This window comes from Drosophila gunungcola (assembly GCF_025200985.1).
Source record: "Drosophila gunungcola strain Sukarami chromosome 2L unlocalized genomic scaffold, Dgunungcola_SK_2 000007F, whole genome shotgun sequence".
Lineage (NCBI taxonomy): Eukaryota > Metazoa > Arthropoda > Insecta > Diptera > Drosophilidae > Drosophila > Drosophila gunungcola.
Genome location: NW_026453162.1, coordinates 3,832,238 through 3,859,438, shown reverse-complemented (window position 1 = coordinate 3,859,438; position 27,201 = coordinate 3,832,238). Strand labels below are relative to the sequence as shown.

General features: G+C 36.6%; 3 protein-coding genes across 3 annotated transcripts in view; 2 read left to right on the top strand and 1 right to left on the bottom strand.

Moving 5' to 3' along the window:
• The window catches only part of LOC128253155 (neuroguidin), a 55,744-nt gene that overhangs the window by 13,962 nt on the left and 14,581 nt on the right, over window positions 1-27,201 (top strand). The gene's annotated exons all lie outside the window — the stretch shown is intronic.
• On the bottom strand, window positions 892-10,279 carry LOC128253130 (ABC transporter G family member 20). Its single transcript, XM_052981295.1, has 10 exons — window positions 9,983-10,279; window positions 4,505-4,626; window positions 4,016-4,438; window positions 3,863-3,956; window positions 2,931-3,277; window positions 2,456-2,865; window positions 2,218-2,404; window positions 1,768-2,033; window positions 1,623-1,709; window positions 892-1,554 (listed from the first exon to the last, which is right to left on the bottom strand). The coding sequence occupies exons 2-10, from the start codon at window positions 4,606-4,608 to the stop codon at window positions 1,343-1,345; spliced, it is 2,130 nt and encodes a 709-aa protein (XP_052837255.1). The 5' UTR covers window positions 4,609-4,626; window positions 9,983-10,279; the 3' UTR covers window positions 892-1,342.
• On the top strand, window positions 22,447-24,424 carry LOC128253147 (phospholipase B1, membrane-associated). The gene has a single exon (XM_052981343.1). It carries the CDS (start codon window positions 22,604-22,606, stop codon window positions 23,945-23,947), a length of 1,344 nt encoding a protein of 447 aa, XP_052837303.1. The 5' UTR covers window positions 22,447-22,603; the 3' UTR covers window positions 23,948-24,424.

Sequence of the window (27,201 nt, the reverse complement as noted above, 5' to 3'; positions counted from 1 at the left end):
ATTTGGCAAAGATAAAGTTTTGTAATAAAAATGTCTGCTGGAAGGCGGTGAGAAAGGGGTCAGGGGTAGTCATGCACCCAGGCAGACATTCTGTCTAGCACTTTCGAGCCCGAAGTGTGTCAGAAACTTTGGCACGTCCTCGACATCGTCGTCGTGAACGTGTCCTTGTCCTTGGCCCACACACAAGCGTAGGCAATATTATGTAAAAAAGCAAACATATACATAAATATATATCTGCATATACGTGTGTAGAAGGATTATTATTTTGCGGTGCTTTGCATTTCACAGAAAGACAAACAAGAGACATTTCTTGATGGTTTCTTTTACCGATTCTTTTCATGCTTAATCATTTATTACAAATAGTCTGATTATATTGGCAAATGGTAATCGTAGTGTTAAATGTCGACAAGGATTAAAACCGTATATTATTTGATGGCAAGAATGGAATGGAAAAAATCGTCGGCAAGCCGAAGTTTGCATACCCAGTGTTTAAAAACAATGAAGCTATGTTAGTTTCTATGGTAGCTTTTTGATTTCGTTTTCCAATTTTAATAAAATTGAAACCTTAATTCTACATTTTTAAACTATTTTCTCAAAGGATTAAAAAAAACTGAATAAATAGAGAAAATGATGTATTTTTTTCATATATTTTTAATTTTTTTAAAATATTTTTATTGTTTTTATGGGAGCATTATTATACTGTAGTGAAGTAATACGTTTTACTTTTTTAAATATTCCGAACCCTTTTTTTTTGCACCCAAAATAATTTGTTTTAAAATTTAAAATGCTTTTTTTCTTGTTTTTATATATTTTTATTAAGTCGTTTAGGAAAATATTTTGACTGCAACCAATACTAACCTGCTCCAGCCCATTAGTTGTAGTTATTAAACATTTTAATTTAAGATTTTATTTTTGGTTGATTTGAAATTTCGATTTACATACTTTAACATTTTAAAATACATTCTAGATGTGGGTAAAAATATATGTCTTCTAAAAGGTTTATTGAGTTTTGTCAATCATTTTGAATACGAAATTTGCCGTTTTTAATGAGTACGATATGTTGTCCTGTGTTTTATAAATATTTTTGTGAGAAACCCTTAAGACCTTATGCTGATTTCAAACAGTCCAGCCCGTTAGATGAAGACTGCCTAAGAATGCGTTGCGATTCGTTGATATGAATGAGTTTCATTATGTGATGAGAGTCTACAACATGCGAGTGATTTGCTTCCAATAATTATTAAATTAAAACAATATGCACATAAGATCACCTATCAAAAAATGCTATTACGTTACAACTAAATGAAAGGCCCCCGAATGTTTAAGAATAGCCCAAGATCTGCCTTTACGCCTTTCGCCTGATTCCGATTAGGCATAGCACGAAGAAAATGATCGTCCAGCCGGCCATCACCAAAAATCCATTGTAGACCTTCTCGTGGGTGATGCTCCAGCCCTTCTCTATCACGTTGCGAGCCGATATGGAGGGTATGGTGAAAGGTAGCACCATTACTAAGTCCTGGAGAAACTGCGGCATGCTCTCAAGGGGCCACAGAAGTCCTATTTTAAAAGCATGTATTTAGCGAACCTTGATCCAATGATGAGGAGTTGGGCCTAAGAGCACTTACCGCAAAGTATAATCATGGGATAAAATGCGCCAGTGGCCACAAAGTTTGCCTCAGTATGCGATTTGCAAAAGACAGATATGAAGAGACCTAGTGGAAGTGGGAAATGTTCTTAAAGTGCACTGTTTGGACCAATTGCCTAACCTACCAAACAACATGCCACAGAAAGCTGTCAGCGTTAACAATCCAATGAGTGTTGTGGTATCCCCATTGTTGTAGGTATCGAAGACCAGGCCAATGTACATGATAACCTCGAATGATTGCAGGGCCATGATGATGAGCTGCGTTAGGAGATGGGCCCATAGCATTTCGGTAGCCGAGACACCTGCCAAGAGAGTTCGGTCCCAGATGCCATCCATACGCTCCGAAATGAACACTGCAGCCGTCATCAAGGTGGCCAGGAAAAATACCATGCTACAATACGTTTGGAGTATTAAATAAATGGTATATACTTAAAAGAATGAAAGGAAATGTTGAATCAGTCACTGTACCAAGTACCAAAACATGGAATGCGGTAACGTTCGTCAGCTTATAAAACACTAAACATTAACATGTGAGGAAATTTGTTTGCGTCCATCAGGTGAGACACTCTACTCACGTCATGACCACACCCGGGGCACAATACTGCTGGAACTCGATGTCTGCGGTGCCGAAGATCGGTTCTTGGAACTGGACGGGCAGATCGACAATAGCCGTGGAAACATTGCAATCCTTGACCACACTCCGCATGAAGGAGCTGAACTTGTCACGAAGTTTTCGCTGCATGAAGTACGCCACTTGTTGATCTGCAGAAAAGCCTCTTAGATTGGAAAGACATCGCCCCGGTCTGCTCTTACCTGTCATATCGATGTGGATACTTAGTTCGGCGTGATCCACGGCTCCGTCATTGGTGTGGATCCCATCCTCCATCACCGAGAGAATCGATTCGCTGAAGTTCTGGGCAAAATGCAGGTAGCCCACGGTTGTGGCCCGCTTTGCATCGCTCAGGGCATCAGCCTCACTGGAATAGTACTTCCGCGTGGCCACATCGTCGCCCAGTTCGCGGATGTATCTGCAGGATAGCTTATTGAACAGGCAGCTGTCGTTGTCCTTGAACACTGTGACCAGATTGTCGTCAAAGCATTCACCGTAGCTCTCCACTTCGCCAGAGTAGACTCCTATCTCCAAATTCGTAGGAGTCTTTCCAATGGCCAGATAAAAGCACGTCAGTTGTATGATGGGGAACAGTAGCATGAAAATAATTCCTCTGAAATGAATGAGATACCCCATAGTTAAGCGTTTTCCAAATCTTAGGCGGTGGTTTCAACTTACGAAGGCTGTCTGAAAAGCTGCACAAAGTTTTTGGTCATCAGGGCCTTAACCCTGCCCTTGGTGGTGAAGAAAATCTTTTTGCGGTTCTCGTTCGGAGGCTCCTCGAAAGGGATGGGCTGTTTTTCTGGCGTGCTCACCTCGTGGGTGTCTATGACCTCTGGGGGAAGTACAGCTGCAGGCAAAGCCTGGTTCTTGTTGTGGTTCATGATTTGGTTCAACTCGTCTTCGTTGCCCTGCCGCTGGCTCAGAATGAGGAAGGCATCCTCGATCGACTGAGTTCCGAACTTGATCATGATGTTGGTGGGCGTATCTTCCGCCAGAAGCACGCCATTGCGCATGAGACCAATCTTAAAGAATAGGGTGGAATTCACTATTAACAGACATTCGTACAACACTTTACACTAGAGTTGGGTTGCTCATGAAAAAGAAAAGACTTGTTCACTTAAGTGAGGGAACTGAACATGCTCACAATTGTTGAGCTTTTTTGCTCACTGGTTCAGTGTTCAGTTGTTCAGTTACTAACTTGTTATGTTGCTTACTTGTTCAGTTGAGAGGTATGTTAACGCAATATGAAAAGCAATAAAATTGCCAGCATGTGAAACTTGTGAGCAAACTGAACAACTAAATAACAGAGCAAATAAAAAACTGAACAAATGAGCAACTGTACAAGTGAGTAACTGAACAACTAAATAAGTGAGCAACTGAATAACTGAACAAGTGAGTGAACAAAGTGAGTGAGTTTTTTCACTCAATAAAAAGTGAGCAACTGAACTTGTTCACCAAAGTGAGTGAGTTCACCAAGTGAATTCGTTTTAATGAATTAAATATGAACTAAACCTACTTTAATTATGTATACTTTTTAGAATAATAATTTAAAGGGTATCAGCCAATTTTGACAAAATCAAAAACCAAGTTAGCCATGTTTTACTTACGCAATTTGCCTGTTTGGCTTCCTCTATATAATGGGTGGTAATAATCACAGCCAATTTGCTATTTCTCGTGGTCTCGACGAGAAAATCCCAGATTCTAGAAAGTTTAAGGCAATGTTGGACTTAAGGCATTCCAAGGACTTTTCATGTACCCACTTTTCACGCAGCATGGGATCCAATCCCACAGTGGGTTCGTCCAGGATGAGGAGCTCCGGATCGTGGATCATGGCGCAGGCAAAGGACAGCCGTCGCTGCTGACCCCCGCTGCACTGCTTGATCATCTGCCTGGCCGGCGGCAGCTGCAGCAGCTCCTTGAGCAACTTGAACTTCTCCCGGATGCGTTCGTCTGTCAGGCCGTAGATGCGCCCGAAGTAGAAGATGGTCTCCTTGACGGTCATCTCCTCCACCAGGGCGATCTCCTGGGGCATGAATCCCACGCGGGAGCCCGGTACCCCGCTGCCCGGTTCGCCTGGCTTGACGCCCAGTACGGCCACCTCTCCGCCGTTGAGTCTCCTCTGGCCGACGATGCACGAGAGCAGGGTGGTCTTGCCGCAGCCGGAGGCGCCCAGTAATCCGTATCTGCTCGAGAGGAAAGAGGCGAAATGTTGAGACTGGGGTTTGCCCACTCACTGGAAGGCCACTCACATGGATCCACGCATCACGTTCATATTCAGCTGGTTGAGCACAATCTTGGGGTTCGATTTGGAGCCATAGTACTTGTAGCCGTTCCTTACTTCAACGGCCGCCATATTGTGTTGCCTGAGGTTCTGCGGAGTGGATATGAAAACATTCTTACAATTCGTACATTCTTACATATATAAATATATAATATTCATTAGATTTGGCTACTCAGATCATCATAAATCACTTGCGTCAACAGTTCTCCTTTTCTTGATTCGGTTATGTATTTTATTGATTGGCTTGGCTTTATGACATGCACGTGCCGAGGCACTCAAAGCACTTGTCAGGCCCAAAATTTATTTTGGGTTTTCTATGTGTGCCCGAAGTACTTGCTAATTAGCCAACTTTACGCTTGAATGAAGATGAAAATTAATTCTTCAATACCTAACTTACTAAACTTATATCGAAGTTCGTTGATCGTAAATATTCAAGTTCTTTATATCCATTATGAACGATTTATCAAATTCATTCAATTTCGATTAGACCAAAAATTGATAAGTGAGTGTGCGCAGATCATTTCCGGCAAAAATTTTGAGCGATAAAGCTTAGATCAAGCAATAAGGTAAATAGTATACAAGTATGATATTGATAGGATATAGTCTTAGGAATTTTAAACTAATGGACTATGCCCTAAATAATATAAAACAGGACAGTTCTTCAAAAACAACCAAATGTAACCATTCTATTCAATCGTCCCTATGGTAGCTATAGGATACAGTCTAAACGTGAAGTATTGGTAAGAAATGGAATAAGAACATCTTATTAAACCCAAAAATGTCATCAAAAACTGCTAAATTTTATAAATTTGAGCCGGTTGTTTCTGTATATTGGTATATATATTTCATTAGACGGTCAAAGCTTGGAGACTTTAGTAAACACATTTCACAGGTGTGATTTAAGTTTTATTTAAATCTAATTAAATCATTTAAAGCTCTGTTTAAATCTTCTTTAATTTATCTTTACTTTATTAACTTTAATAACTATGAATTATACTTGTGCAAGGGTATAAAAACGTTGGGCTCACATAAGTTTATTTGATTTGTTTTCCTCTTAACGTTTTTAGAGTAACTCACAGACTGGATGAGCCAGACGGAACTTCTGATGAATAGATACAGAAACGTCTTGAATAACAATCATATACTGTGTAGAAATGAATGTGTACCCAAAGATTAACGTCAGTACAAATGCATTTAGAATAAATAAACACTCTGCGAAGTGGCTTTGAGAGGCAAAGAAAATGTGTAATGGGAAAGGGGTTTAAGGTGCACATGGTAAATTGTAACTTGTTGTTTCGAAAAGATCGTCAGTGGCATGACGAGAAAAAACTTAAAAAAAATGCGAGAAGAATCGTAAAAAGTTATCGGTTGCGAAAATATAGAAACAACTGAATGTTTCGAATTAAAGTAATTTGTTTTGCAACCTTGGACTAGGGAATCGCAGAGAGCAATAATATACTAAATAGCAACTTGCTGTGTACATTAAGCTTTCAGAATATGATATTACTTCAGGTGCAGTAACGAATCGCTGCTTTAGTTTAACAGATAGAAAAACAGAAAACACTCGCGGACTGGTTGCATTATGTAAATAAAAGTATTAATTTGCTAAATCTGCAACAACTAGCTCATATCTTCGAATCTCACCGTTCCAGATTAGCTGATTGGCTAATTGGCTTTCTAGTAAAACACCCGTTGCAGTCCCGTCGCTCTTTTTGTATGTGTTAAATTTAAAATATATGTATATGCCTCGCAATCTGTTTTAAAAGTTAAGGAATGAATTTCAGAAACATTTGATGCTCAATCATTTAGAAAAAAAATGTTCTAAGAACTTGACGTTAAGTTCACACACCCATTGGCCACATCCACTCCAATACCCGCAAACAGCGATGTTCTATTTTGATTGTATAAAAAAGATTTTTTTTGCGGTATATACATACACCGAAAATTAAAAAAAAATTAAGTAGAGCAAGTTGTCTTGAGCAAACAGAAGCTTATGTACCCTTGCTTGCAGCTATTGAAAAAATTGAATACTCGAAAAATTTCGAATTATATGCCTATATACTTAAAAACATTACGGCTATTAAATCATTTCACCCTAATTATTCGATCGTTCCTATGACAGCTATATGATATCGTTTTCGATTTGAATAAAATTAAAAGCGTAATTCTGAATAACTGAATTAAAAATTATAGAAGTTACATTTTTTGCCTATATATTTTTTTATTCTGATCCGGCTCGTTCCGACCCATATAGTTGTGTGCAGATAGCTTTTAAATTGAGAGCTTAGTTTGCAAAGAAACGGTCAGACAGACGGACAGACGAACATGCTGATCAAGAATATATTTACTTTATTGGGAAAGGAAATGTCTTCTTAACAGCGTTGCAAACTTCTAACTGTAATTATAATACCCTCTGCAAGGGTATAAAAAGTTAATACTCGTGAATATATATTTGTGACCTCGCTAATCAGACTTTGACCCACTTAGAGTGCCAACTCATTTTTAGTCTCAACCCAAAAATAAACTAGTTACTTCATTGCATTTTCAACTATTTATCTCTCTTACTCATGTATTTATCTCGGCGTATCATAGGTATATACATAATCAACAACAAAATCAACAACAAAGTAGAAAAAAGCAAATAAAACCCGCCCATAAAGCGTTCGAAAGTATAACCTAAAAAGAAAAAAAATATATAAATGTTTACCCGAAAACAAATTGAGTAAGGTTAGTAACACACAGTCGTGGTCATAACTTTATATCTTGTATTCGAAGTTGTTGCTGCTTTTTTATTGTTTCTGTTTGCTTAACACTGCAAATTATGATGCAAAGGACAACAATTTCAACTAAATGTCGTTTAAGTTTCATTGTTTTATTGCCGACTCTTTCAAGTAAAGTTCACTAGCATGAACAACTGTAAAATAAGTAAAACTAAAAAACCTTTGACCCCAGTATGGTATGGTTGCTATGCCCATTAAAATAACTACGTTATTATATTTATTTACCCAATTTTGCAGTACTTCTTAAACATTTGGTGTCCATCTACAAACAAACATTACAAACTATTGGGATTTCCTACCAAGTATTTTGTTCAAGAGAAATGTCCATGCACAATCGAATTATTTTCGATATTAAAATCGATTCCAAAAGCAACACCTGCCATAGTAAAAATAAAAAAACCCCAAATAATTAACAAAACAAAACAACCAAGAAGCGACAAAAACAACGAGCTTCAAGGTTGCCAACTGGTTAGCGGACTGCGCTGCTGCTGACGTTGTAACTCAATTGCGAGCGGTTCCAAAAATTGGTGGCTATATTTATTGATGTCTTTCTGTCGGTGTTGTCAGTGTTGCTGCCATCTTGACTGCAGCCGTACTTTATTTGCCAATGTTTTGCAATGTTTGCAATTGAGCTGCGGTGGCCGTGAGCCGCTTAGAAAAAGAGGGACAGTCGCCCAAATTGCTTTCTCAGCCCAAGAACACAGGCGCGAGCATGGCCAACGGAGTAAATAATTATTACCGAACACGTTGATGTTGCTGTTGCTGTTGCAGTTGCTAAACGGTCAACAAGTTTGTTGTTACCTTGATGCAGTTTAACGGCTTATTTAGCAGGCCAACCATATCAGCAGCAACTAAAACCCAATCCGACCGCCTATTCCAGTGTTAGTGGGTATTTAGTCCGTGCAACACGTTGCAGCTACGACATCAACAGCTGCCCACCAAAGCGCCTGCCAACTGCTTCCTTCTCATTTGCAGTCTTTTTTCCACAGTTTTCTTCTTTCTCTTTCAGCGTTTTTGTGGCATGGCCACTTCTTATATAATGCCACAACAATCATTTCGGTCAAACTGCAACAGCAACGGCAGCAGCAACATGTCCACAACAGCTGTCTGCCTCAGTTTGCGTCGCTCTGTTTACATCATTCACCTTTCGGCTGAGTTTTCTCTTTGCTACCCGGTCGATTCTAACTATATACATTTTTAAATAAATTTGGGGTCGTTATGTAATATAAGAAGGAATATATATATATAATTGGTTGCATTCCAAAAATGTGAACGTGTAAAATCAAAATACCTTAAAAAACATTGGCTGATATAGGAATCGGGCGAACACTTTTATACTGTAATGAACGAATTGGAACCTCCTAAAAATTACTGAATTTTCTGAAAATTTCTTTCAAATATTAATTTTAACATTTTCTGTCCAAATTTGGGTCAGATGTTTGAGTTTTGTCTTAACACAACGAACAGAGAGCATTACATTTTTTTTATATCCATGTCTACCAATTAGTTTTACTAACGATCTTTTCATTCCTTTATAAATTAAATAAAGTAAATGACTAAGATCGATTAGTCTCGTCTTAGGTATTGTTTTTGCTATTTAAGTTTTCCCATTGAATGCACACACGAGTTTATGCATTGCGCTTTTCATTAAACGTTTTGTCCCTACTCGTTGTAATTTTAGTTCGCTATGCTTACTTCGATTTAACTTCTCATTAATGTTTTGTGTGTCACAGTACTTTATCCTAAACTGGCTTGTCCCCTTTATTTCTTGTCATTGAACATTACAACACCAAAGAGGAAATTATAATGCTTATGTTGCGAGTGTGGAAACAGACTAAATAGTGGGGGAGACTTATTTATTTTATATAATTTATTTTAGCTTGCATTTTCCCACCTAAAATCACAGTGTCACCTTCTAACATCCATTCCTTTGTACTCCCCGAACTCAGACTTAAAACCAAAAAATAAGCAGGAATAAATAAAAAGTTGGGAAACTGTTGCAATATTTTGCATTGCTTAACCGCTGCTTGACTCGGTTGAGATCAGTTCAGCTCTGAGCAAGCTTTTTTAGACACTTGATAGCCATTTTATTTCAAAGCATTTACTTGAAAATAGTAAGCAAAACGCACGGAAGTGTAATTTTTGCTCTTTCTATTGTTCTTGCATTTATTTCATTCCATTGGTAGTAGTTTTTCTCTTTTATTTTATAGTCAAAAACTAACACAACATTTTTGGAAGAGATCTTTATGCTTGGCTCGTGGCCGAAGAGTTTCGTATGTACACACAACGAAAATCACACACACTTGGATAAAATACACATGTGGTGGTCATGCTTCGCAGGCAGTACACTAAAGTTTGTGTCTTAAGTCTTTCTTTTTCCTTTTTTTGTGTGTGTGCATTTCCCCCATAAGAGGTTTATCAAGAGCGGCAAAAACCTCAATTTTTATTTTAAAGTTTACATTTTATACGGAAACTCAAATATTGTTAGAGTTTGAATTGCGCCAGGTTTGTTTTCTCATAACTCTTGTTTTACGTTGTATCACATTGAATCCGATTTACAATTGGAAATATTATCCCAAATTGTTTTTCGTGTCTTATTTTCACACACACTTTATAAATAAGTTTTCTTCTTTTTCAAGACAAGCGTATTGATTTATTAACCGTACCGTGTAAATCGGGTGCTTTTTCGCCTATCTTCTAACTTATCGTGTTGCGCACGCGCACTTTTTGTGTTGCAATTTTTTTGTGACTTGCTGTGGTGTTTTTTCTTAGCTTTTCGCCGATTTTGAAGAGTAGCTTTAAAGGCTTTTCTTTGGACGGGCTCTCACGCTCGATCTAATCGAATCGGCTAAACATCTCCGCTTGCCACAAGTGTCGCTTGCAAGCTCCGTTTCTCGACTGAGCTCAGCAAGTTGCGGATCGCGTACTGGCAAGCTCAATCCACCCGGCTTGGCTCAGCTCGAATCCGACCAGAAAACGCTGCTCTTAGCTTTCGTCGGTCGCGACGCTTTTCAAAGCGATACTGAAAATAAAAAAGTTGAATATATGTGGTTTTTGTTGCTTCCTTGAGTAACGAGTGTATAAAAAAATAAAGATAGATTGTAAGAAATAAAATTATAAATGCGGCACAACGCAGCACTTTTTTTCTGACTTTTCGTTTTTTTTGCAGTATATTGTACTTTTTTTTTACAATGTATGCCGGTTCCCTGTCAACTTCTGCAAACGTGTGCTAGTATGACAATTTTAAGTTTCTGTTGTCACCCGCAGAATGTAGAAAAAAATTATAAAATTAAACGTTCGCCGAGAGTTGTGCGAAAACACACCTAGCACAGTTCAAAGACCAATATTAGTCGAGTTTCCGCATTAAATGTAAACTTTAAACTGAAAATGTATTCTTACTAACATTGGGTGGCGAATGAATAGGTTTTACAAAAGCTTTAAGACCAATGCGCGTCGCTTTAAATTTAAAACAACATTTAATGCTTTTTGAATACATATATCGTGGGCATAGGTACATATGTACTAAATATATTAGTAGTAATTATCGGAAGCTGTTGTCATTTGCATAGGGTTGAGATCTGGTACTTGGTTTATTAATTATTCATTTGTGCTATTTCTATAACCAGTTCGTCAAGAATCCTATTGACTCGTAACCAACTAATTACTGATTGAATTTACTTGCAGGTATGTGAAGATTGATAAAAAGCAACAGTTTTATAACGATTATTATTCTGCGGTGAGTTTGATTTTAAATATGTCAGTTAATTGCGCAATTAAATTGATATACAAATTGAGTATGACTGCTAATTCTTTTTTTATATATTTTATATAAATAATTTAGCATTATAAACTATTTTATTTTTCTGGGAAAACGATATTTATCAAAGCGATCTTTGGGGATTAAAGGACTATTTTTTCATAAAATTAACATAATACGGATATATAAATATTGTTAAATGCGGACACTTTTAATACAATTTAGGGACATAGTTTCCTTGAAATTATTCCTGCTTTATGCTCTTTAAAGTATTTATTAGAGCTTGTTAGCGAATTCAAAACTGAGATTCAGATTGGATTTCTGCTGAGACATAGTTGTTCGTTAAAGCCTCGCCCCATTTTCTGTGCAAATCCTACCAACTTGTGTTTAAATACAAATGCAAATAAAAGTTATTATCGACATACCCATACGTAATTAAAATAATAATACTTGGAGAAAAACACATTTTTATACTAATTATTAACAGAAGCTTAAATTTATTAAGTGTATTTTATATATAAGCCTTTGAATATATGACCTTTAAGCACACTTAACTATAGAAAAAAGACTCCGTAATGCATAGAATTGTTATGGATGATATTTTAAATAATGGGGTCCAAGTTAAAGTATTTCAGATAATAGGGACTGGCTTAAAGCTTAAATACTATTACTGAGAAGTTGTAAATGTTTGTCAAATAAAGTAATGACAAAAACATACAAGGTATTAAGTATAATTTCGGCTTAGAATAAGTTGAATTCTTTGAACACTAAAACAGAGTTCACATTGTATACTTTGTACAAAGGTTAATACCCACACGGAAGCCCATAAAGAAGTCTAAGGGATCAGTTTGGGGATCAATGTCACCTGAAACTTAGCTGTCTGCAGACTGAAAACATAATTTTTCAAAGGCTGAAATTTTCTTTTAAACGGTTTAAAAAGTTTAAAGCGATTAAACGAGTGTTTTTTTTTTTTTTTTGTTATCATAACTTTGCACAAATAATGTCTAACAACACAATATCTTATATTAGTACACTGTAAAACATATTTTTATAAAATTACTGATTTAAAAACTGAAAAAAATGTAGTAAGTTAGCTCATTTGGCAACCATTTAACCCCAATTTTGAACACTTTTTGAGATGCTGTTTTTTATTTCTTGTTTTTCCCTCTTTCACAAGCTTGCAAAAAAAAAAAAACAAAGCCAAAAAATAGTAAAGAGTATAAATTGGTTCGAAAATTTGCTTGGTCCATTGTCTTACTCAAGCATAAACATTATGGCTCTAAAAACTGGCTTCTTTGCCCACATTTTGATGGTTTTGGTTTGAAACATTCGTTTCCATGCGAAAGAAAAGAGGTCAAATTGAAGTTCAAGTTTCTCATCCCATATCATCTTTAATCTGGCACATGCTTCGACGTCAACTTGTTTCATCCATAGGTTTTTAACATATTTTTCGTGTTCAAGGCCGTGCGCTGGCACTTTCTTTTACAATAGGCGACCTTGACGCTGCGACTGCGCAAGCGGCTTGGCACTCGCTCTTGGCCTGGTCGACGGTCTGGGAAGTGGGCTAACTGGTGAGGTGGTGGCTCTGGAGTTTGCACGCCGCGGTCTTGTTGACGCTTGTTGGCCCAGAGAGACAGTCGGTAAAAAGACAAAGTAACCCATTTAGTGTATGTTGATCGCTGAACTGCTCACCGTCTGCTCTCCTCACTTGCTCGTCTGCTCGTCTGCTCCGCGCTCACCTGCGTCAGTCTTAGCCCTCTCGGCTCGGTCGGGTTACTTATCAGCCCGGGCAAATGGTTACTTGTACAAAAAAATGTGGCAAACTTTTTATCAGTGAGCAATAGTTGTGTAATTAATACCGCCGTCTAAACCTGTTCATCTTTCGGTAGCTCGATTGGGAAGCTACGTTTTTTATTTTGGAGTGGAATAATAAAAGGCAATGCAACACAAAAAATGAAGCCGCGACATTAACTTCGGATCCTGAAACATCTCGTCGAAACTAATAAAAACCTTTATCTGAATAATAATAACAAATTGCAACTTTTTTGTTTACCCGTCCCCAAACATTAGCCGCTTATATACTCAGGGAATAAAAAACTGTTTTAAATGTATCGAAAACATGTCTATTTGTGTCTTAAAAACAGGTCTTTACCATTTGGTAGGATTGTAAGAATTTGTGGTATTATGTTAAGAACTGATTTTTAATACCGCGTTTCTCACTCTAAGAACGAAACGGGCTCACATTTTAAGAACAACCGTTCATATCTTGGTACAAGATTGTTCTGAAATGAAGACCACTTGGTTTCATTTATTTAAGAAACCGTTAAATAAAATAATTTTAATTGGAAATTTCAGGGCTAATTTGAAAATTATTGACAAAATTTACATAAATTTCGTTCAGCCAATTCGTCACGCTCGAAGAGACACCTGTTCCGAAATAAGCAGAAAGATAATACTAGAAAAAGAAACATTTTTTTTCTTGGACCAAATTTACCGTTTTGTGTTTCCGTTTCCTAGATCCTGGGATCATATGACAGAGAACGGAATTGCTTCACTTATTTGAGCTTCGGTCAGATATTGTGGGGAATCTAGCTCAAAGAAGTTGGGTCGACAAAAATCGAATTTTTGAAATTTGAAAAGCGGAATCGTTTGCACATTTTTTGCTTACCTCTAGTTTTTAAAACATGAAATTTTCAAAAACCTAAAAGCTGAATTTTTAAAATTTTTTTTTTATCACAAGAGAATTGTTTGATCACGTTTGTCCACCTTTTAGAATTTTGGAAAAGTAAAAACTTTAGAAAATATCGAACTTTTAAGCTTTCGTCATCTAAATAAAAAATCGTTTGCCCACCTCTTAAAAATAAGATTTTTTAACAAAAAACGTTTGCCGACGACTTTAAGATTCTTTCGACAAAAGTCGTTTACCCACCCATTATAAATAGTTATCGAGAAAATAAAAAAAGGCCCATGTTTGACCACCTCTTTAAATTTCAGAATCTAAAAAAAAAAATTCGATTGCCCACCTCTTAAAAATTAGTTTTTTTTAACAAAAATCTTTGCCGACGGCTTTTATACAGCCTCGTCCAAAAAAAAACATTTGCCCACCTATTAAAAATTGTTTTTTCGAAAAAATAAAAACTCCCCATTTTTGCCCACCTCTTAAAATTTAAGAATCTAAAAAAATCGTTTATAGTTCTTATAGCAGCTATATGCAATCGATTTCTAATTTTAATACAACTAAAAGCGCAATTCTGATCAAGAGAATTAAAGAAAAAATTAAAAATGGAGAAGTTAAATAATTGTTTTTATTATCATGTATTATTTATTTTTTTAATGTTTCGATTATTTCCGTGGGAGCTAAATGCTATAGTCGGCCGATTTAAATGTAATATAAACCGGAATTCTGAAATATTAACCCAACACTAATCTCGAAACACAAATTTTGTTTCATTTATTGTTTCGATTTTAGCAATGGGAGCTATACGCTTAAGCGAAAGTTTTATGAAGATAGCTATAAAACTAAGAGACTAGTTTGCGTAGAAACTGACGGACTGGCAGGAGGGCCAGACGGACATGGTTAGTTCGAGTCTCCTAGTGATGCTGATCAAGAATATATAAATACTTTATAAGGTCGGAAAAGTCTCTTTCATTGCGTTGCAAACTTCTGACTGAAATTATAATACCCTCTGCAAGGGTATAAACATGCAACCGTGGTTATAAATTGAAGGAAATATCTATATTTCGAGTTATGTATAATCATATACATATGTTAAAAGGCTTAAAGGTTGGTTGATCAACATTCTTATTTGAGTTACTCTTTGCCCTCAATTAAATGGCATGTAAAGCTTACAACAAAAATAATAGAATTACGAGCGCATTCCCTTAAACTATCAGGCAAGTTTTCTGTAATTACGATGCTAATCGCTTATAACAACAATTAAACTATAATTAAAATCGTTGTTAAATTTATTTGTAAAAGTCAACACGGCAATTTTAGAATTGCCAATTGGTGTACCGGAAACATTATGTGCTTCAAATAAGTCTACTGTTTACCATGTATACGTTTTTATACCCTTGCAGACGGTATTATAGTTACATTTTTGCAACGCAGTTTCCGACCCTATAAAGTACATTGTATCACTAGAAGAGTCTAACAAGGCATGTCCGTCCCTCCGCCCGACCGTCTGTACGTTTCAACGCAAACTTGTCTCTCAGTTGTAAACTTTCCCAACAGTTGCCTTCTTATTACAGGTAGTAAGAAAGTCGGAACAAGTATCGGAAGACTATATCACATAGCTCCCATAGAAACAATCGGAAAAAAATGGCTTCCTTTGTTTTTACTTTGATTATTTATTTATTATTTGTGTTTTTGATATTGACCACAAAGTAGCGAGCGGTAAAATTTGTTAAGGTCGTTTATTTTACAAACCCACAGTTATACACTTCGGGAAATCATTTATAATAAATTGGCGGTAACGTCATAATAACATAAATTGCAAGTAACTTCTGAAATAAAATGGTTGGATTTGAAAATTTAAAGTGTAGATAGATATTGACCGAATAAACATAAAAGGCCTAAGACCGCCTGCCCTCTACCATGTCTCAGAGTGACAAAACAGAGTTTTGGGATTTTTGGGCGTTAAAGTGGGCGAGTATAAATTTTAAAATAATAGCATAACTAACTAAATTCCAAATCTCTAGATCGCATATTTTCCGAATCCTGGACGTTTATACGGACGTTGCTAAATTGACTCGACTAGTGATCTCAACCAAGAATATATACACTTTGTAGGCTCAGAAACGCTTATTTCTACCTGTTCTTATACTCGTTTTTAAACGTTTTTTTGTTTTTGAAAATGTTGAATTTTAAGGTACATTACAAATTTGAAACAGACTTACGATTGACCAACTGTGCAGATCGTACCAATCTGGCAACTCCTTAAAGACTTTTAAGCTTAATATTGTTTTGGAACATGAGCTTTTGACCAGAGCCGCTTAAAAAGCTCTTATAATGACACTCCTAAAAAGTAACCAGGCACAAAAGTTTTTACTAGACGGATAAGTCCATCAGAAGCTAAACTGGCAGACTCATCGTGTTTACTAATTAATCTCAATTAGCATTAAATGAAATTTTTTCAAATAAAGCTGACCAACAAAAGTAAGCAACAATGTTGCTTGCGTGCTGCAATGTTTCTGCAACAAAATCGAAAAAAACTTCACTTAGCAACACTTAATAATTCTCAATTAGTAAAAACGAAATAAAGCTGCGGCATTTTGATCGACATCGTATACAGGAAAAAAGCTAGTTACTGCAGTTGAATAGCATTGATTTAATTGAGCTATTAAAATAAAACTCAGAGTTTTCACTAGAACTATGAATAAAATACGAAATAAAAACAACCTTTCGAGATCTTTGAACCGTACATAAAATGGACTTAAAAATTGACACATTACTAAATTCCAATAGTTAACAAGTTAATTAACAACTTATTCGCTAGGTTTGTTTTTACTTGATAGTAAGCTTAAAACGGAATTTTTTCTGCCAAGTTTTATACGTTTTCAGTCTAAAATAATTTAATTTAATAGAGCTCCGTTGTAAACTTAGTTTTTAACATGTTTAGTTTCTAAGGTATAACGAAGAGTTAGGAAATAAAAGGAAAACACTTTATAACTTAGCTGTTATACCCTTGCAGAGAGTATTATAACTTCAGTCAGAAGTTTGCAACGCATTGAAGGAGACGTTTCCGACCCTATAAAGCATATATATTCCTGATCAGCATCACTAGAAGAGTCGATCTAGCCATGTCCGTCTGTCCGTCCGTTTCTACGCAAACTAGTCTCTCAGTTTTAAAGCTATCTGCATGAAACTTTCCCAAAAGTTGTCTTTCTAATGCAGCATATAGCTCCATATAGCATAGCATATAGCATATAGCTCTCATAGGAACAATCGAAAAAATATATTAAAAAAAATTATAACTTTGCTGTTTCTTAATTTTTTTTAAAATCTTTGACATAATGGTTAAATATTTCAGAATTACGGTTTAAATTTCATCAAAATCTTATGACTATAGTATATAGCTCCCATAGGAACAATCGAAAAAATAAACTTAAAAAAATTATAACATTGCTGTTTTTTTATATTTTTTTGTATTTCTTCGACATATAGTAATGGTTCAATATTTCAGAATTACGTTTTAAATTTCATCAAAAGCGGACGACTACAATAAAAATATATAACAATTTTTTTTTTTAAATGTAACTTCTATTTTGTAATTTTTTTTTTAAATTCTTTTAGACTTCATAATGATTTGACTGTTTAGAATTACGCTTTTAATTTTATTAAAATCGGAAACGATATCATATAGCTGCCATAGGAACTATTGAATAATTAAGCTGCAAATCATCATTGCTTCATAAAATCATAATTGTAATGTTTTCAAGAATATTTAGTTTTTGCAATAGCTACAAGGGTATATGAACTTCGCCTTGCCGAAGTTTGCTTCCTTTCTTGTTTTTTTAAATTCTTTTTGACTTATTAATAATTTTACAGCTAAGAATTACGCTTTTAATTTTGTTTAATTCGGAAATCGATATCATATAGCTGCCATAGGAATTATCGAATAATTGAGCTGCAAATCATCAAGTTTTAATGTTTTTAAAAATATACGCAAGTTAATCATAATTTTAATGCTTTCAAGAATATTTAATTTTTACAATAGCTGCAAGGGTATATGTACTTCGGCTTGCCGAAGTTTGCTTCCTTTCTTGTTTTTTGTTAGTTCATCTATATACAAACCATTACTTGCTTGTTATTTTAGAAATACGGTTTAAATTTAATTAAAATCGGACTACTATTTATCATAAACATATACATATAGCTCCCAAGGAAACAACCGGAATATTTAAATAAGAACGCCATAGTCGAGTTCCCCGAATTTTAGATACCCGTTACTGAGCTAACAAATTTCAATCTGTCGAACTGCATAGTCAAAACTAAAAGTTAAGAGCATGCAGCATACGCTCTAACATGTCTCAGAGTGCCGTGACAGAGATGTTTAGTGTTTCCCGACTTAAGAAACACTAGAATCTGCATGCCAAGTCCCAAATTTCTAGCTTTTAAAGTTTCCTAGATCTCGACGTTCATACGGACAGACAGACGGTCATGGCTAGATTGACTGGGCTGTTGATCATGATCAAGAATATATGTACTTTATGGGGTCGGAAACGTTTCCTTCTACCTGTTACATACTTTACAACGAATACAATATACCCTTCTGCTTTACGAGTAACTGGTACAAAAATAAATAAACAACAAATTGTAACTTCTCTTATTTTGAATTCTTTTTTAAAAGTTCGGAGTTACGCTCTCAATTTTGTTCAAATCGGAAAACGAAATCGAATAGCTTCCATAGAAACGATCGAATAATTCAACTGAAAATCATCATACTTTTAAAGCCTTTAGACATATACGCATATAATTCCGAATTTAATTGTTTTAAAAGATTAATTAACCTTTAAGCTATCAACATTTTTAAAAAGATTTATTTGAGTTTAAGTATAGGTTAGTCCTACAAATTATATCATCGGTGACTTTATTTGAAGGTTTTGCTTTTAAGAACACCTTAGTTCGCGTATAAAAAAGTTCCATCTTGAATTCTTTTGAGGCCGAAAAGAAAATGATGAATAAATTCACTTGCTAAAAAATGTCAAGAATTTAGAGATCGTAGCATGAACGACGTTTCTTGCGTCAAACAGATCCCAAACAGTATAAAAGACTATACAAACTCTTTTTTGTTTTTATGAACCTTTTACTTTAATAACTGGTGAATTTTTCTGTATTTTAAATTTAGCATTAGGTAACCTTCCTAAACCTAAAATAAAAAACAAAAAAGTAAGTTCAAAAACTCATGGCATTTCATGGGTCGGGGGTTTAGCCGACCCTTGGCTCTCCAACATTTAATATACAAGTCAAAAGTCCGATTGGTCACCACATTTATATTAGAACAAGTTGATTTTGCCTCAATTTGGGAAAATAAGTGAACTCATTATTAAATAGCCGTAGTGAGCTAACCATTTTCAAAATATGTGTGGCCCCTGAAAATAATCTATTTTGGGTGGCGCCATCTGCCGAAAAATTACTTTTTAAATATTGATTTCAAAACCTGTTGTATGACAGATATTAAGCGAGTAAATAAATACAGCTCCAAACCTAGCGTCTAAAATGTCAAAGTAAATAAACCCCTGCAGCTATTGCTAAAATTAAATATAAAACATGAAAATCTCGAAACATTGGAGCTATGATGATTTGCAACTAAATTATACGATCGGCAGCTATTTGATACCGCTTTCCGATTTTAAGAAAGCTTAACGCCTAGATCGGACTTAGTCAGCCACTATGTTGAAAGGACAGTGATAACATTTGTAAACCCTTGCAGAGGGTATTATAATTAAAGTTTTTTTTTTCTGTTGTTTTGAGCTGTTTGAAGTGAACAACGCGATTTAAACTAAATAAGAAAGAAAGCTGACTTCGGCTTGCCGAAGTTCATATACCCTTGCAGCTATTGCAAAAATTAAATAATCTTGAAAACATTAAAATTATGAATTAACTTGCGTATACGTTTAAAAACATTGCCGGTTGATGATCTGCAGTCAATTATTCAATAGTTCCTATGGCAGCTATATGATATCGTTTTCCGATTTTAAAAAACTTAAAAGCGTAATTCTGAACTGTCATTTTATTAACAAGTCAAAAAGAATTTAAAAAAAATTACAAAATAGAAAAGTAAATGTTTAAATGTTAATTTTAATGTTTTCAAGATTATTTAATTTTTGCAATAGCTGCAAGGGTATATGAACTTCGGATTGCCGAAGTTTGCTTCCTTTCTGGTTTTTGATTTATTTTTCCGATTGTTCCCAGGGGAGCTATATGATATAGACGTTCGATCCGGTTCGTTTTATCAAATGAGACGACTTTATCATAAAGCTCCCATGAAAACAATAAAAATATTTAAAAAAAAAAATTTTTTGTTTAATGTTTTTAGTTTTTTGACATATAGTAATGGTTACATAATTTAGAATTACGGTTTAAATTTCATCAATATCGGAGGACTATAACCTTAAGCTCCCATGACAACTATAAAAATATTAAAAAAAATTTTTTAATGTAATTTTCTTATTTTGTAATTTTTTTTTTAAATTCTTTTTGACTTCTTAATGATTTGACAGTTAAGAATTACAACTTTAATTTAATTAAATCAGAAAACGATATCATTTAGCTGCCATTAAAACTATCGAATAACTAAGCTGCAAATCATCAAGTGTCAATGTTTTTAAACATATACGCAAGTAAATCATAATTTTAATGTTTTCAAGATGATTTATATGATTTATGATTTCATTTTTGTTTCCGATTTTTCCCAGGAAAGCTCTATGATATAGTCGTCCGGCCCTGCTCGTTTCACCAAATCGGACGACTTTATAATGGAAACAATAAAAATATTTAAAACAATTTTTTTTAAATGTTTTTAGTTCTTCGACATATAGTAATGGTAAAATAATTTAGAATTACGGTTTAAATTTCATCAATATCGAACGATTACAACCTAAAGCTCCCATTAGAACAATGAATGTAACTTTTCTATTTTTTAATTTATTTATAATGGTTTTTTAATTCTTTTTGAATTATTAAAAGTTTGACAGTTTAGAATTACACTTTTAATTTTATTAAAATCGGAAAACGATATCAGATTGAGCTGCAAATCATCATAGCTTCAATGTTCAACACGCAAGTAAATCATAAATTTAATGTTTTCAGAATATTTAATTTTTGCAATAGCTGCAAGGGTATATAAACTTCGGCTTGTAGGACCAGTTTGCTCTACACGAGTGGTAGCACCTACTCCAAGTCCTGGTTTAGGCCTGCCTCAACAAGGAGGACTGTTTCTCAGAACCCGTTAAAGAAAAGGAGGAAGGAGGTCGGGCAGAAGCCGGAACCTCAGAGTAAAATTCCAACACGTTCAGGCCCCTGGCAGTTGGATGGCCGCAAGCTGTGCTTACAGCCTTCAAAAAACACGCCTCAAAAAACAAGACCCGACATGAGTCAACTTTTTAGAGACACACCATATATTTATAGATCACTTTACTTAATAATATTTTATTTAAATTATCTCGGCTGTGTGGGCAATAACCGCTATCAAGTTCGACAAAACGGATATGTTTTCGCATAGCACTCAAGTCTCAAGACTCTTTTTGAGAGATCTAAACAAACAATTAGCTATTAACATTTTAAGCATTTCGAGCAGCAATTACATTACAAACTTACTTAAGCTTAATGTGCAAATATTTAGATATTTTTTTGCTTAGGTTTTCCTTGTCTTAAATAAAGCATGAATGGAGAGATGGAGATCTAAGGCGCTACCATTTGGGACAGAGACGTGGTCTGAGACTGAAACAAATTGAACTTTCGACGTCGTAAAATAAACACACTTAAAATATATACTATACTACATACCAAGCCTAATATATATATACATATATACCACGATTGAAATATATACTGTGAACCGCAGTTAAAATATTTACTTTTTTTACGCTTAATATATATACTAGAGTGCTTTAATATCCACCATAAGTGTAAGTCTTTTGTTCTCAAGACCCAATTTAATATCAACTTAACGCCGGCACAAAGTAAACAATATAAAAAGAATATAGACTTTTGACTGAGAATTAATTATATAAGGGAAAAACCACATAAAAATTTAATTTAATTTGGATGTAACCCGGGGGTTACGCATCTGCTTGTGCTTAGCTGGACCGAAAACCCCCGAAAATTTCAACTCACTGGTCTAGAAAGGGTACATTTCGGGTTGGCTAAAGATCCCAAGCTCAAAGTTGACGCCCCTGCTGGGGCCAGCCTCTCTACAGCTTCAATAAAATATATTTATTGTTTCATTTTTCTGTATTCTGTATACACACACGAATGTGCGTTTCCTCGGCATGTTTTGGTAGCATCCATGTTTTGCCACAAGGTAATTATTTCGTACACTAAACTGTATTTTGTTTAGGGCATTTCATTGTTGTTTTTGCCAACATCTTTGAACCGCAGGGCACTTTGTTCGTATTTTTTCGAGCCGAAGCCAGAGGCTGGTACTGCTATCAGGCCTGTCTGTCACTTTTATGATTGTTAATGTCTCGGTCAACGCTTTTAAGTCAAGTTCTGAGCTCTGTCCCTATCCCGTCCCCTTTCCCGTCCTCTGCGATCGTGTGTGGTTTGTTGTTGGCTTTAATGGAAAGAAATGAGTTTGAGAGCGATTTGTGAGCAGAGCTGCGAGGGGATCCGGCCTGTGAGTTCGTATACATAGTTTGTGGCGGGCATTAAAAACGATCGCCGCATTTGCCTGTCGGATGAGAACGCGTTCAGAAGTTCGTCGGGTGTGAGCTTGCGAAAGTCAGTCCGAACGGATAAGAACTTCGCCTGAAGTAATGTACTGAGGCTTGAGTTTTAGACACTGAAGACTAGACAGAAGGCAAAATGGGAAATATCAACTATAGGCTTTTCCTGTGCTCATTGCTATTGTTGCTTGCGACATTTATATCAGCAAATAGACGCATCCGGCGACAAAATCGATCCGATCAACTGCTGGCCGACATCGGAGTGCGGGCCCAGTCCTACAATCCCCGTGTGCTGGAGAACGGCATCCAGCAGTACACGCACATCGACCAGGACCTGCGACACCTGTTCCTCAACACCAGGCAGACCACGTTGAGGTGGGCTCTCAACAACATCGAGGCGCTTAGCAGCCGCGGCAGGCGCGAGGGAAAGCTGCAGTCGCCGGTGTCGAAGAAAGTTCCCTTCATTTGTCCCACGAACAACACCCGCTCCCCGACTCCTCCCACTTCCGTGGAGCGGCTGAGGCCGGGGGACATTGACATTATAGCCGCCTTCGGCGACTCACTGTCCGCGGGCAACGGGATCCTGTCCAACAACGCCATCGACATGATCAACGAGTTCCGCGGACTGACCTTCTCGGGCGGCGGCTTGGCCAACTGGCGCCGGTTCGTGACCCTGCCCAACATCCTGAAGGTCTTCAACCCCAAGCTGTACGGCTTCGCCGTGAGCAACAGTCTGGTGATCAACCACCGCTCCTCGCGCCTCAACATTGCCGAGCCGATGATCATGTCGCGGGACCTGCCCTTCCAGGCCCGCGTCCTCATCGATCTGCTGCGGCGCGACCCCAACGTGGACATGAAGCGCCACTGGAAGCTGCTGACCGTGTACGTGGGCAACAACGACATCTGCTCGGACCTCTGCCACTGGGACAGTCCGCAGACCTTCCTCGCCCAGCACGCCCGCGACCTGCGGCAGGCCTTCCGCCTGCTGCGCGACCATGTGCCGCGCCTGCTGATCAACCTGATCGTGGTGCCGAACATCCCGCTTGTGCTGAGCACCATGACCCAGGTGCCGCTGCAGTGCTTCGTGGTGCACCGCGTGGGCTGCCACTGCCTGATCGACGACCGCCTGAACCGCACTCAGCTGGCGGAACGCATCCGCACCTTGGACCAGTGGCAGCGACTGGACATGGAGGTCGCCCGGCTGCCCGAGTTCCACCGCGAGGACTTCGCCATCGTCGCCCATCCCATGCTGGCCAACGTTTCGGCCCCCCAGCTGCCCGACGGCAGCACCGACTGGCGGTTCTTCTCCCACGATTGCTTCCACTTCAGCCAGCGCGGCCACGCGATCATCTCGAACCTGCTGTGGAACAGCATGCTCCTGCCCGACGACCAGAAGCCGCGGCCTTCGAAAGTCCCCGAACTGTTCGAGCGGGTCGTCTGCCCCAGTTCGGAGCAGCCGTACTTTGTGGTCAGGCCGAGTTGAGGGTCGCCTGGGAGCGGGAGCGGGTTAAGTTACTTGGTTGAGCTGTCAAGTGATGGTTTTTAAGAGGGTCCCCCCCCCCCAGTCGAGGGTACACAGAAGAAAATTACTTTTTGTTCTGCGGATAAGATACGCATCGAAAGATCTCGCGAACATGTACAACTTATTTCCGTGAAACTTTTGGACTTATAAGCATTAAACGACGAAATACCCAACCACTTCCGCAATACATGCGGAATTATTTGGACGGTGCACTGTATTATTTATTCTATGTGACTTTTAGCTAACCTAAGCCATTAAATTTAATTTGATATATGTTATATAAATGTAGTGGTTGTCAAGATGACAAGAACCTATATATACATTTTCGGTTTTAGCTGAAAGGACTTATAAACTTTGAAAATTTATGCATGAGCGATGGGTGGTCAAAGGAACTTGTTACTAGAACCGTTGCAATAAACGTATTCGGAATACAACTAATTTTATCTTAGCCTCTGCAAAAATATATGTGCCAAATTAATAGTATAACAAGAAAGGAAACCTATTTCGACAGTCCTAAGTTAGTACCCGCTAGCATGACTTATATAAATTTGTATGCGTTTATATTTTAAAACAAAGGAGCTATTGCGACGTGTTTTTTGATTGCTCATATTGCAGCTGTAAGAGATTTCTTCCCTTTTTTTTAAATTAAAATCTGTAGTTCTAAAATAACAGACCATCGTTCTGTACAATTTTAATTGTATTTTTATTTTGTACCTATGGGAGCTTTATGGTTTAGTCGTCTTATCCGGCCTGTTCCGAATCATATACTATCTTTAGATATCATTTAAATAGATGGGCATGGCAAGGTCGGCTAAATATACTTTATATACTTTACTCCAACTGCGTAGAAAACTTCAGACTGAAATTATAATATAAAGTACGAAGTACGTTTTTAACTTAGTAAAATATCTGTTAAATTATGTTTGTCTGTCTATCAGGCAGTCTGGTTTCGCTTGAAAATTGTACCCATCTTCTGTTTAACATTTTACCCAAACCTATCTCCATTTCAATTAAAATATTATCCAATTTTTAATTTATAATTTGAATTAATTAAAAGTAATAAAAAACAACATTTTACCCGACCCTTAAAAAAATTCATTAAAACACTTTTTGCTTATGTGGTGAAAAAATGTGCGGCTTACAGGTAAACAACCGCTCTTCCTTTTCCCCTCCCTCGGTTTACTCTACGCGTGACAATTTCGCCTGCCTATTACATTCCCCTCGTTCCCCTCGATCCAAATTAAAATATATAATTTAAAAAGGTACAAGAAAAAACGTTGTAGCCGAGATGAGACTATGAAATACCTGCTACATATTGCTACAAAAAATGCTGCCCACCTTCAAGCCATAAACAAAGACTTAAATCAAGTTTCCATTTTAATACATGACTGTCTAACTGGGTATTTTAAATTAAAGCTGATAAGTTTTATATTTAAAACCAGGACAATTAATGTCTCACATTCACTAAGCGTCAGAATCTGTTAATTTTTAAACTTTTAAATATATTTTGTTTGGCTTTTAAGGGCCTGTTCTGGAGGTGTGTTGACATGGTTTGAAGTTAACTTCATCTTTCTATGAAATATCACAGAGTTGGTCAGCTCACCATAGATACATGGCTTAAGAAACGGCTTTTCCTATATATATCGTCGCTAATTTTAGGTATGTGTGTTGGCATAAAGTCCCGTCTTGAACTTCCTTTAAGTATACGTCTTAAGTCGAGTTGGCTAAGATTTTCAGTAACTTTGATCAACGATTTTGGAAATGACATGTAATATAATAATCTCTTTAATTCTACGAAAAGAGGGGTATAACAAAGCATCGCAACATTTTTCGCTTATGGAACGGCAGAACCACCTGCAAACCGGACAGTTGCCATTGGGCGGATACCAACCCCCAAAAGAAATCAAATCATGGGTACATATGAAATAAAAAATTGAAAATAAGTACATATACATATGCACGCCCACTGCAAACAAGAATGCCAACGAAAGGGGAATGGAACAGCAATAACAACAAGTTTGTGTAAAAAACTGAAAAAATTGTGGCCGGGGCTGGACTGGAGATTGGGGAGGACTGCGGGGCGGAGAAGGGGTTGTAAAAATTATATTAAAAATGCAGTGTCCGAAAAGGGCGTAACACATGCAAATACTCACACAGGCGCACAGTTATATCCACACGTGCCGCGCCGCAAAAAAGTAATAATAAAACTGAGGTTTTTACTGAGTCGGGCCTGCCTCATAGCGTTGATATATAAACCTCTCCATATATGTACACCGTGCATATGTGAGTATATACATCGGAGTACTATTTACATATTCAAATATTTTGGGACCCAACAAGCAGCAGGACCAGAAGCACAAACTGTCCTGTTTCGAAAAATTTGCGTTTTTATTTTGGGAAAAATGGAATGCAATAGCCCAAGTGAGAGCGTAAATATAAAAAAAAAAAAACTTTCTTCGGCTTTGTACAGTGGCTGATTAAAAATAATTGGTTGCAAACATCTGAGCGAAATAAGACATCGATTTCAAACGTCGGTTATGAATTTTGTATTTTATTTGCTTATTAATTCTATCTTATCTAGTTATAAAACATTGACTTTTATGTCACTAGTTACTAATGTGAAACAACAAATTGGCACACCATCAATTAAATAATTTGTTGTTGTACTAACTTGTAGCAAAAGATTCTAAGCTATGCTCCATCCAGTTTTTTATTAGTAACTTCCATTTTTATTTTTTGACTTTTTTCTAAACTTCAATAAACTTTTTTATTTAATTAGGGAAATGTTACACTTGAGGAGTGTAAATTGAGTGACACACTTTGCTGGCAAAAATGCTTTAAACGGTGGATAAAAGAAATACATAAATACATGATCCAACATATCGGAGAGATTTAGGCTTGCTGTTTTTAAAATATTTTTTGGGTATTTTAACTTTATTTATTAATTACAATTTCAAAGGCGTTCCACTGTACAATGCGTTTATTCTGGAGCGAAAGAAATAAATTAAATGAAAAATCTGTAGCCTTGATAAGCGCGAACGAGAAGATTACCTCCATCCCCACAAGTTGATTGGTTGAAAAATTTTTAGCATATAAAGGGTTAACCAGCCCCAACAGAGTGGCAAATGAAATAGATAAACCAGAAAAACAAGCTAGCGTATGATTGCATAAATATAATATGATTGCAAACAAAAAACATTTTTTATCCATTTGAG

Excerpts from the sequence above, each read along its gene's own strand:
- LOC128253147 (XM_052981343.1), top strand. The coding sequence starts at position 22,604 with ATGGGAAATATCAACTATAGGCTTTTCCTGTGCTCATTGCTATTGTTG.
- LOC128253130 (XM_052981295.1), bottom strand. The coding sequence starts at position 4,608 with ATGGCGGCCGTTGAAGTAAGGAACGGCTACAAGTACTATGGCTCCAAA. Across the intron at positions 2,405-2,455 it reads TATCCACATCGATATGACAG|ATCAACAAGTGGCGTACTTC; the intron begins GTAAGAGCAGAC and ends GCTTTTCTGCAG. Across the intron at positions 2,034-2,217 it reads GCCCCGGGTGTGGTCATGAC|CATGGTATTTTTCCTGGCCA; the intron begins GTGAGTAGAGTG and ends AACGTATTGTAG.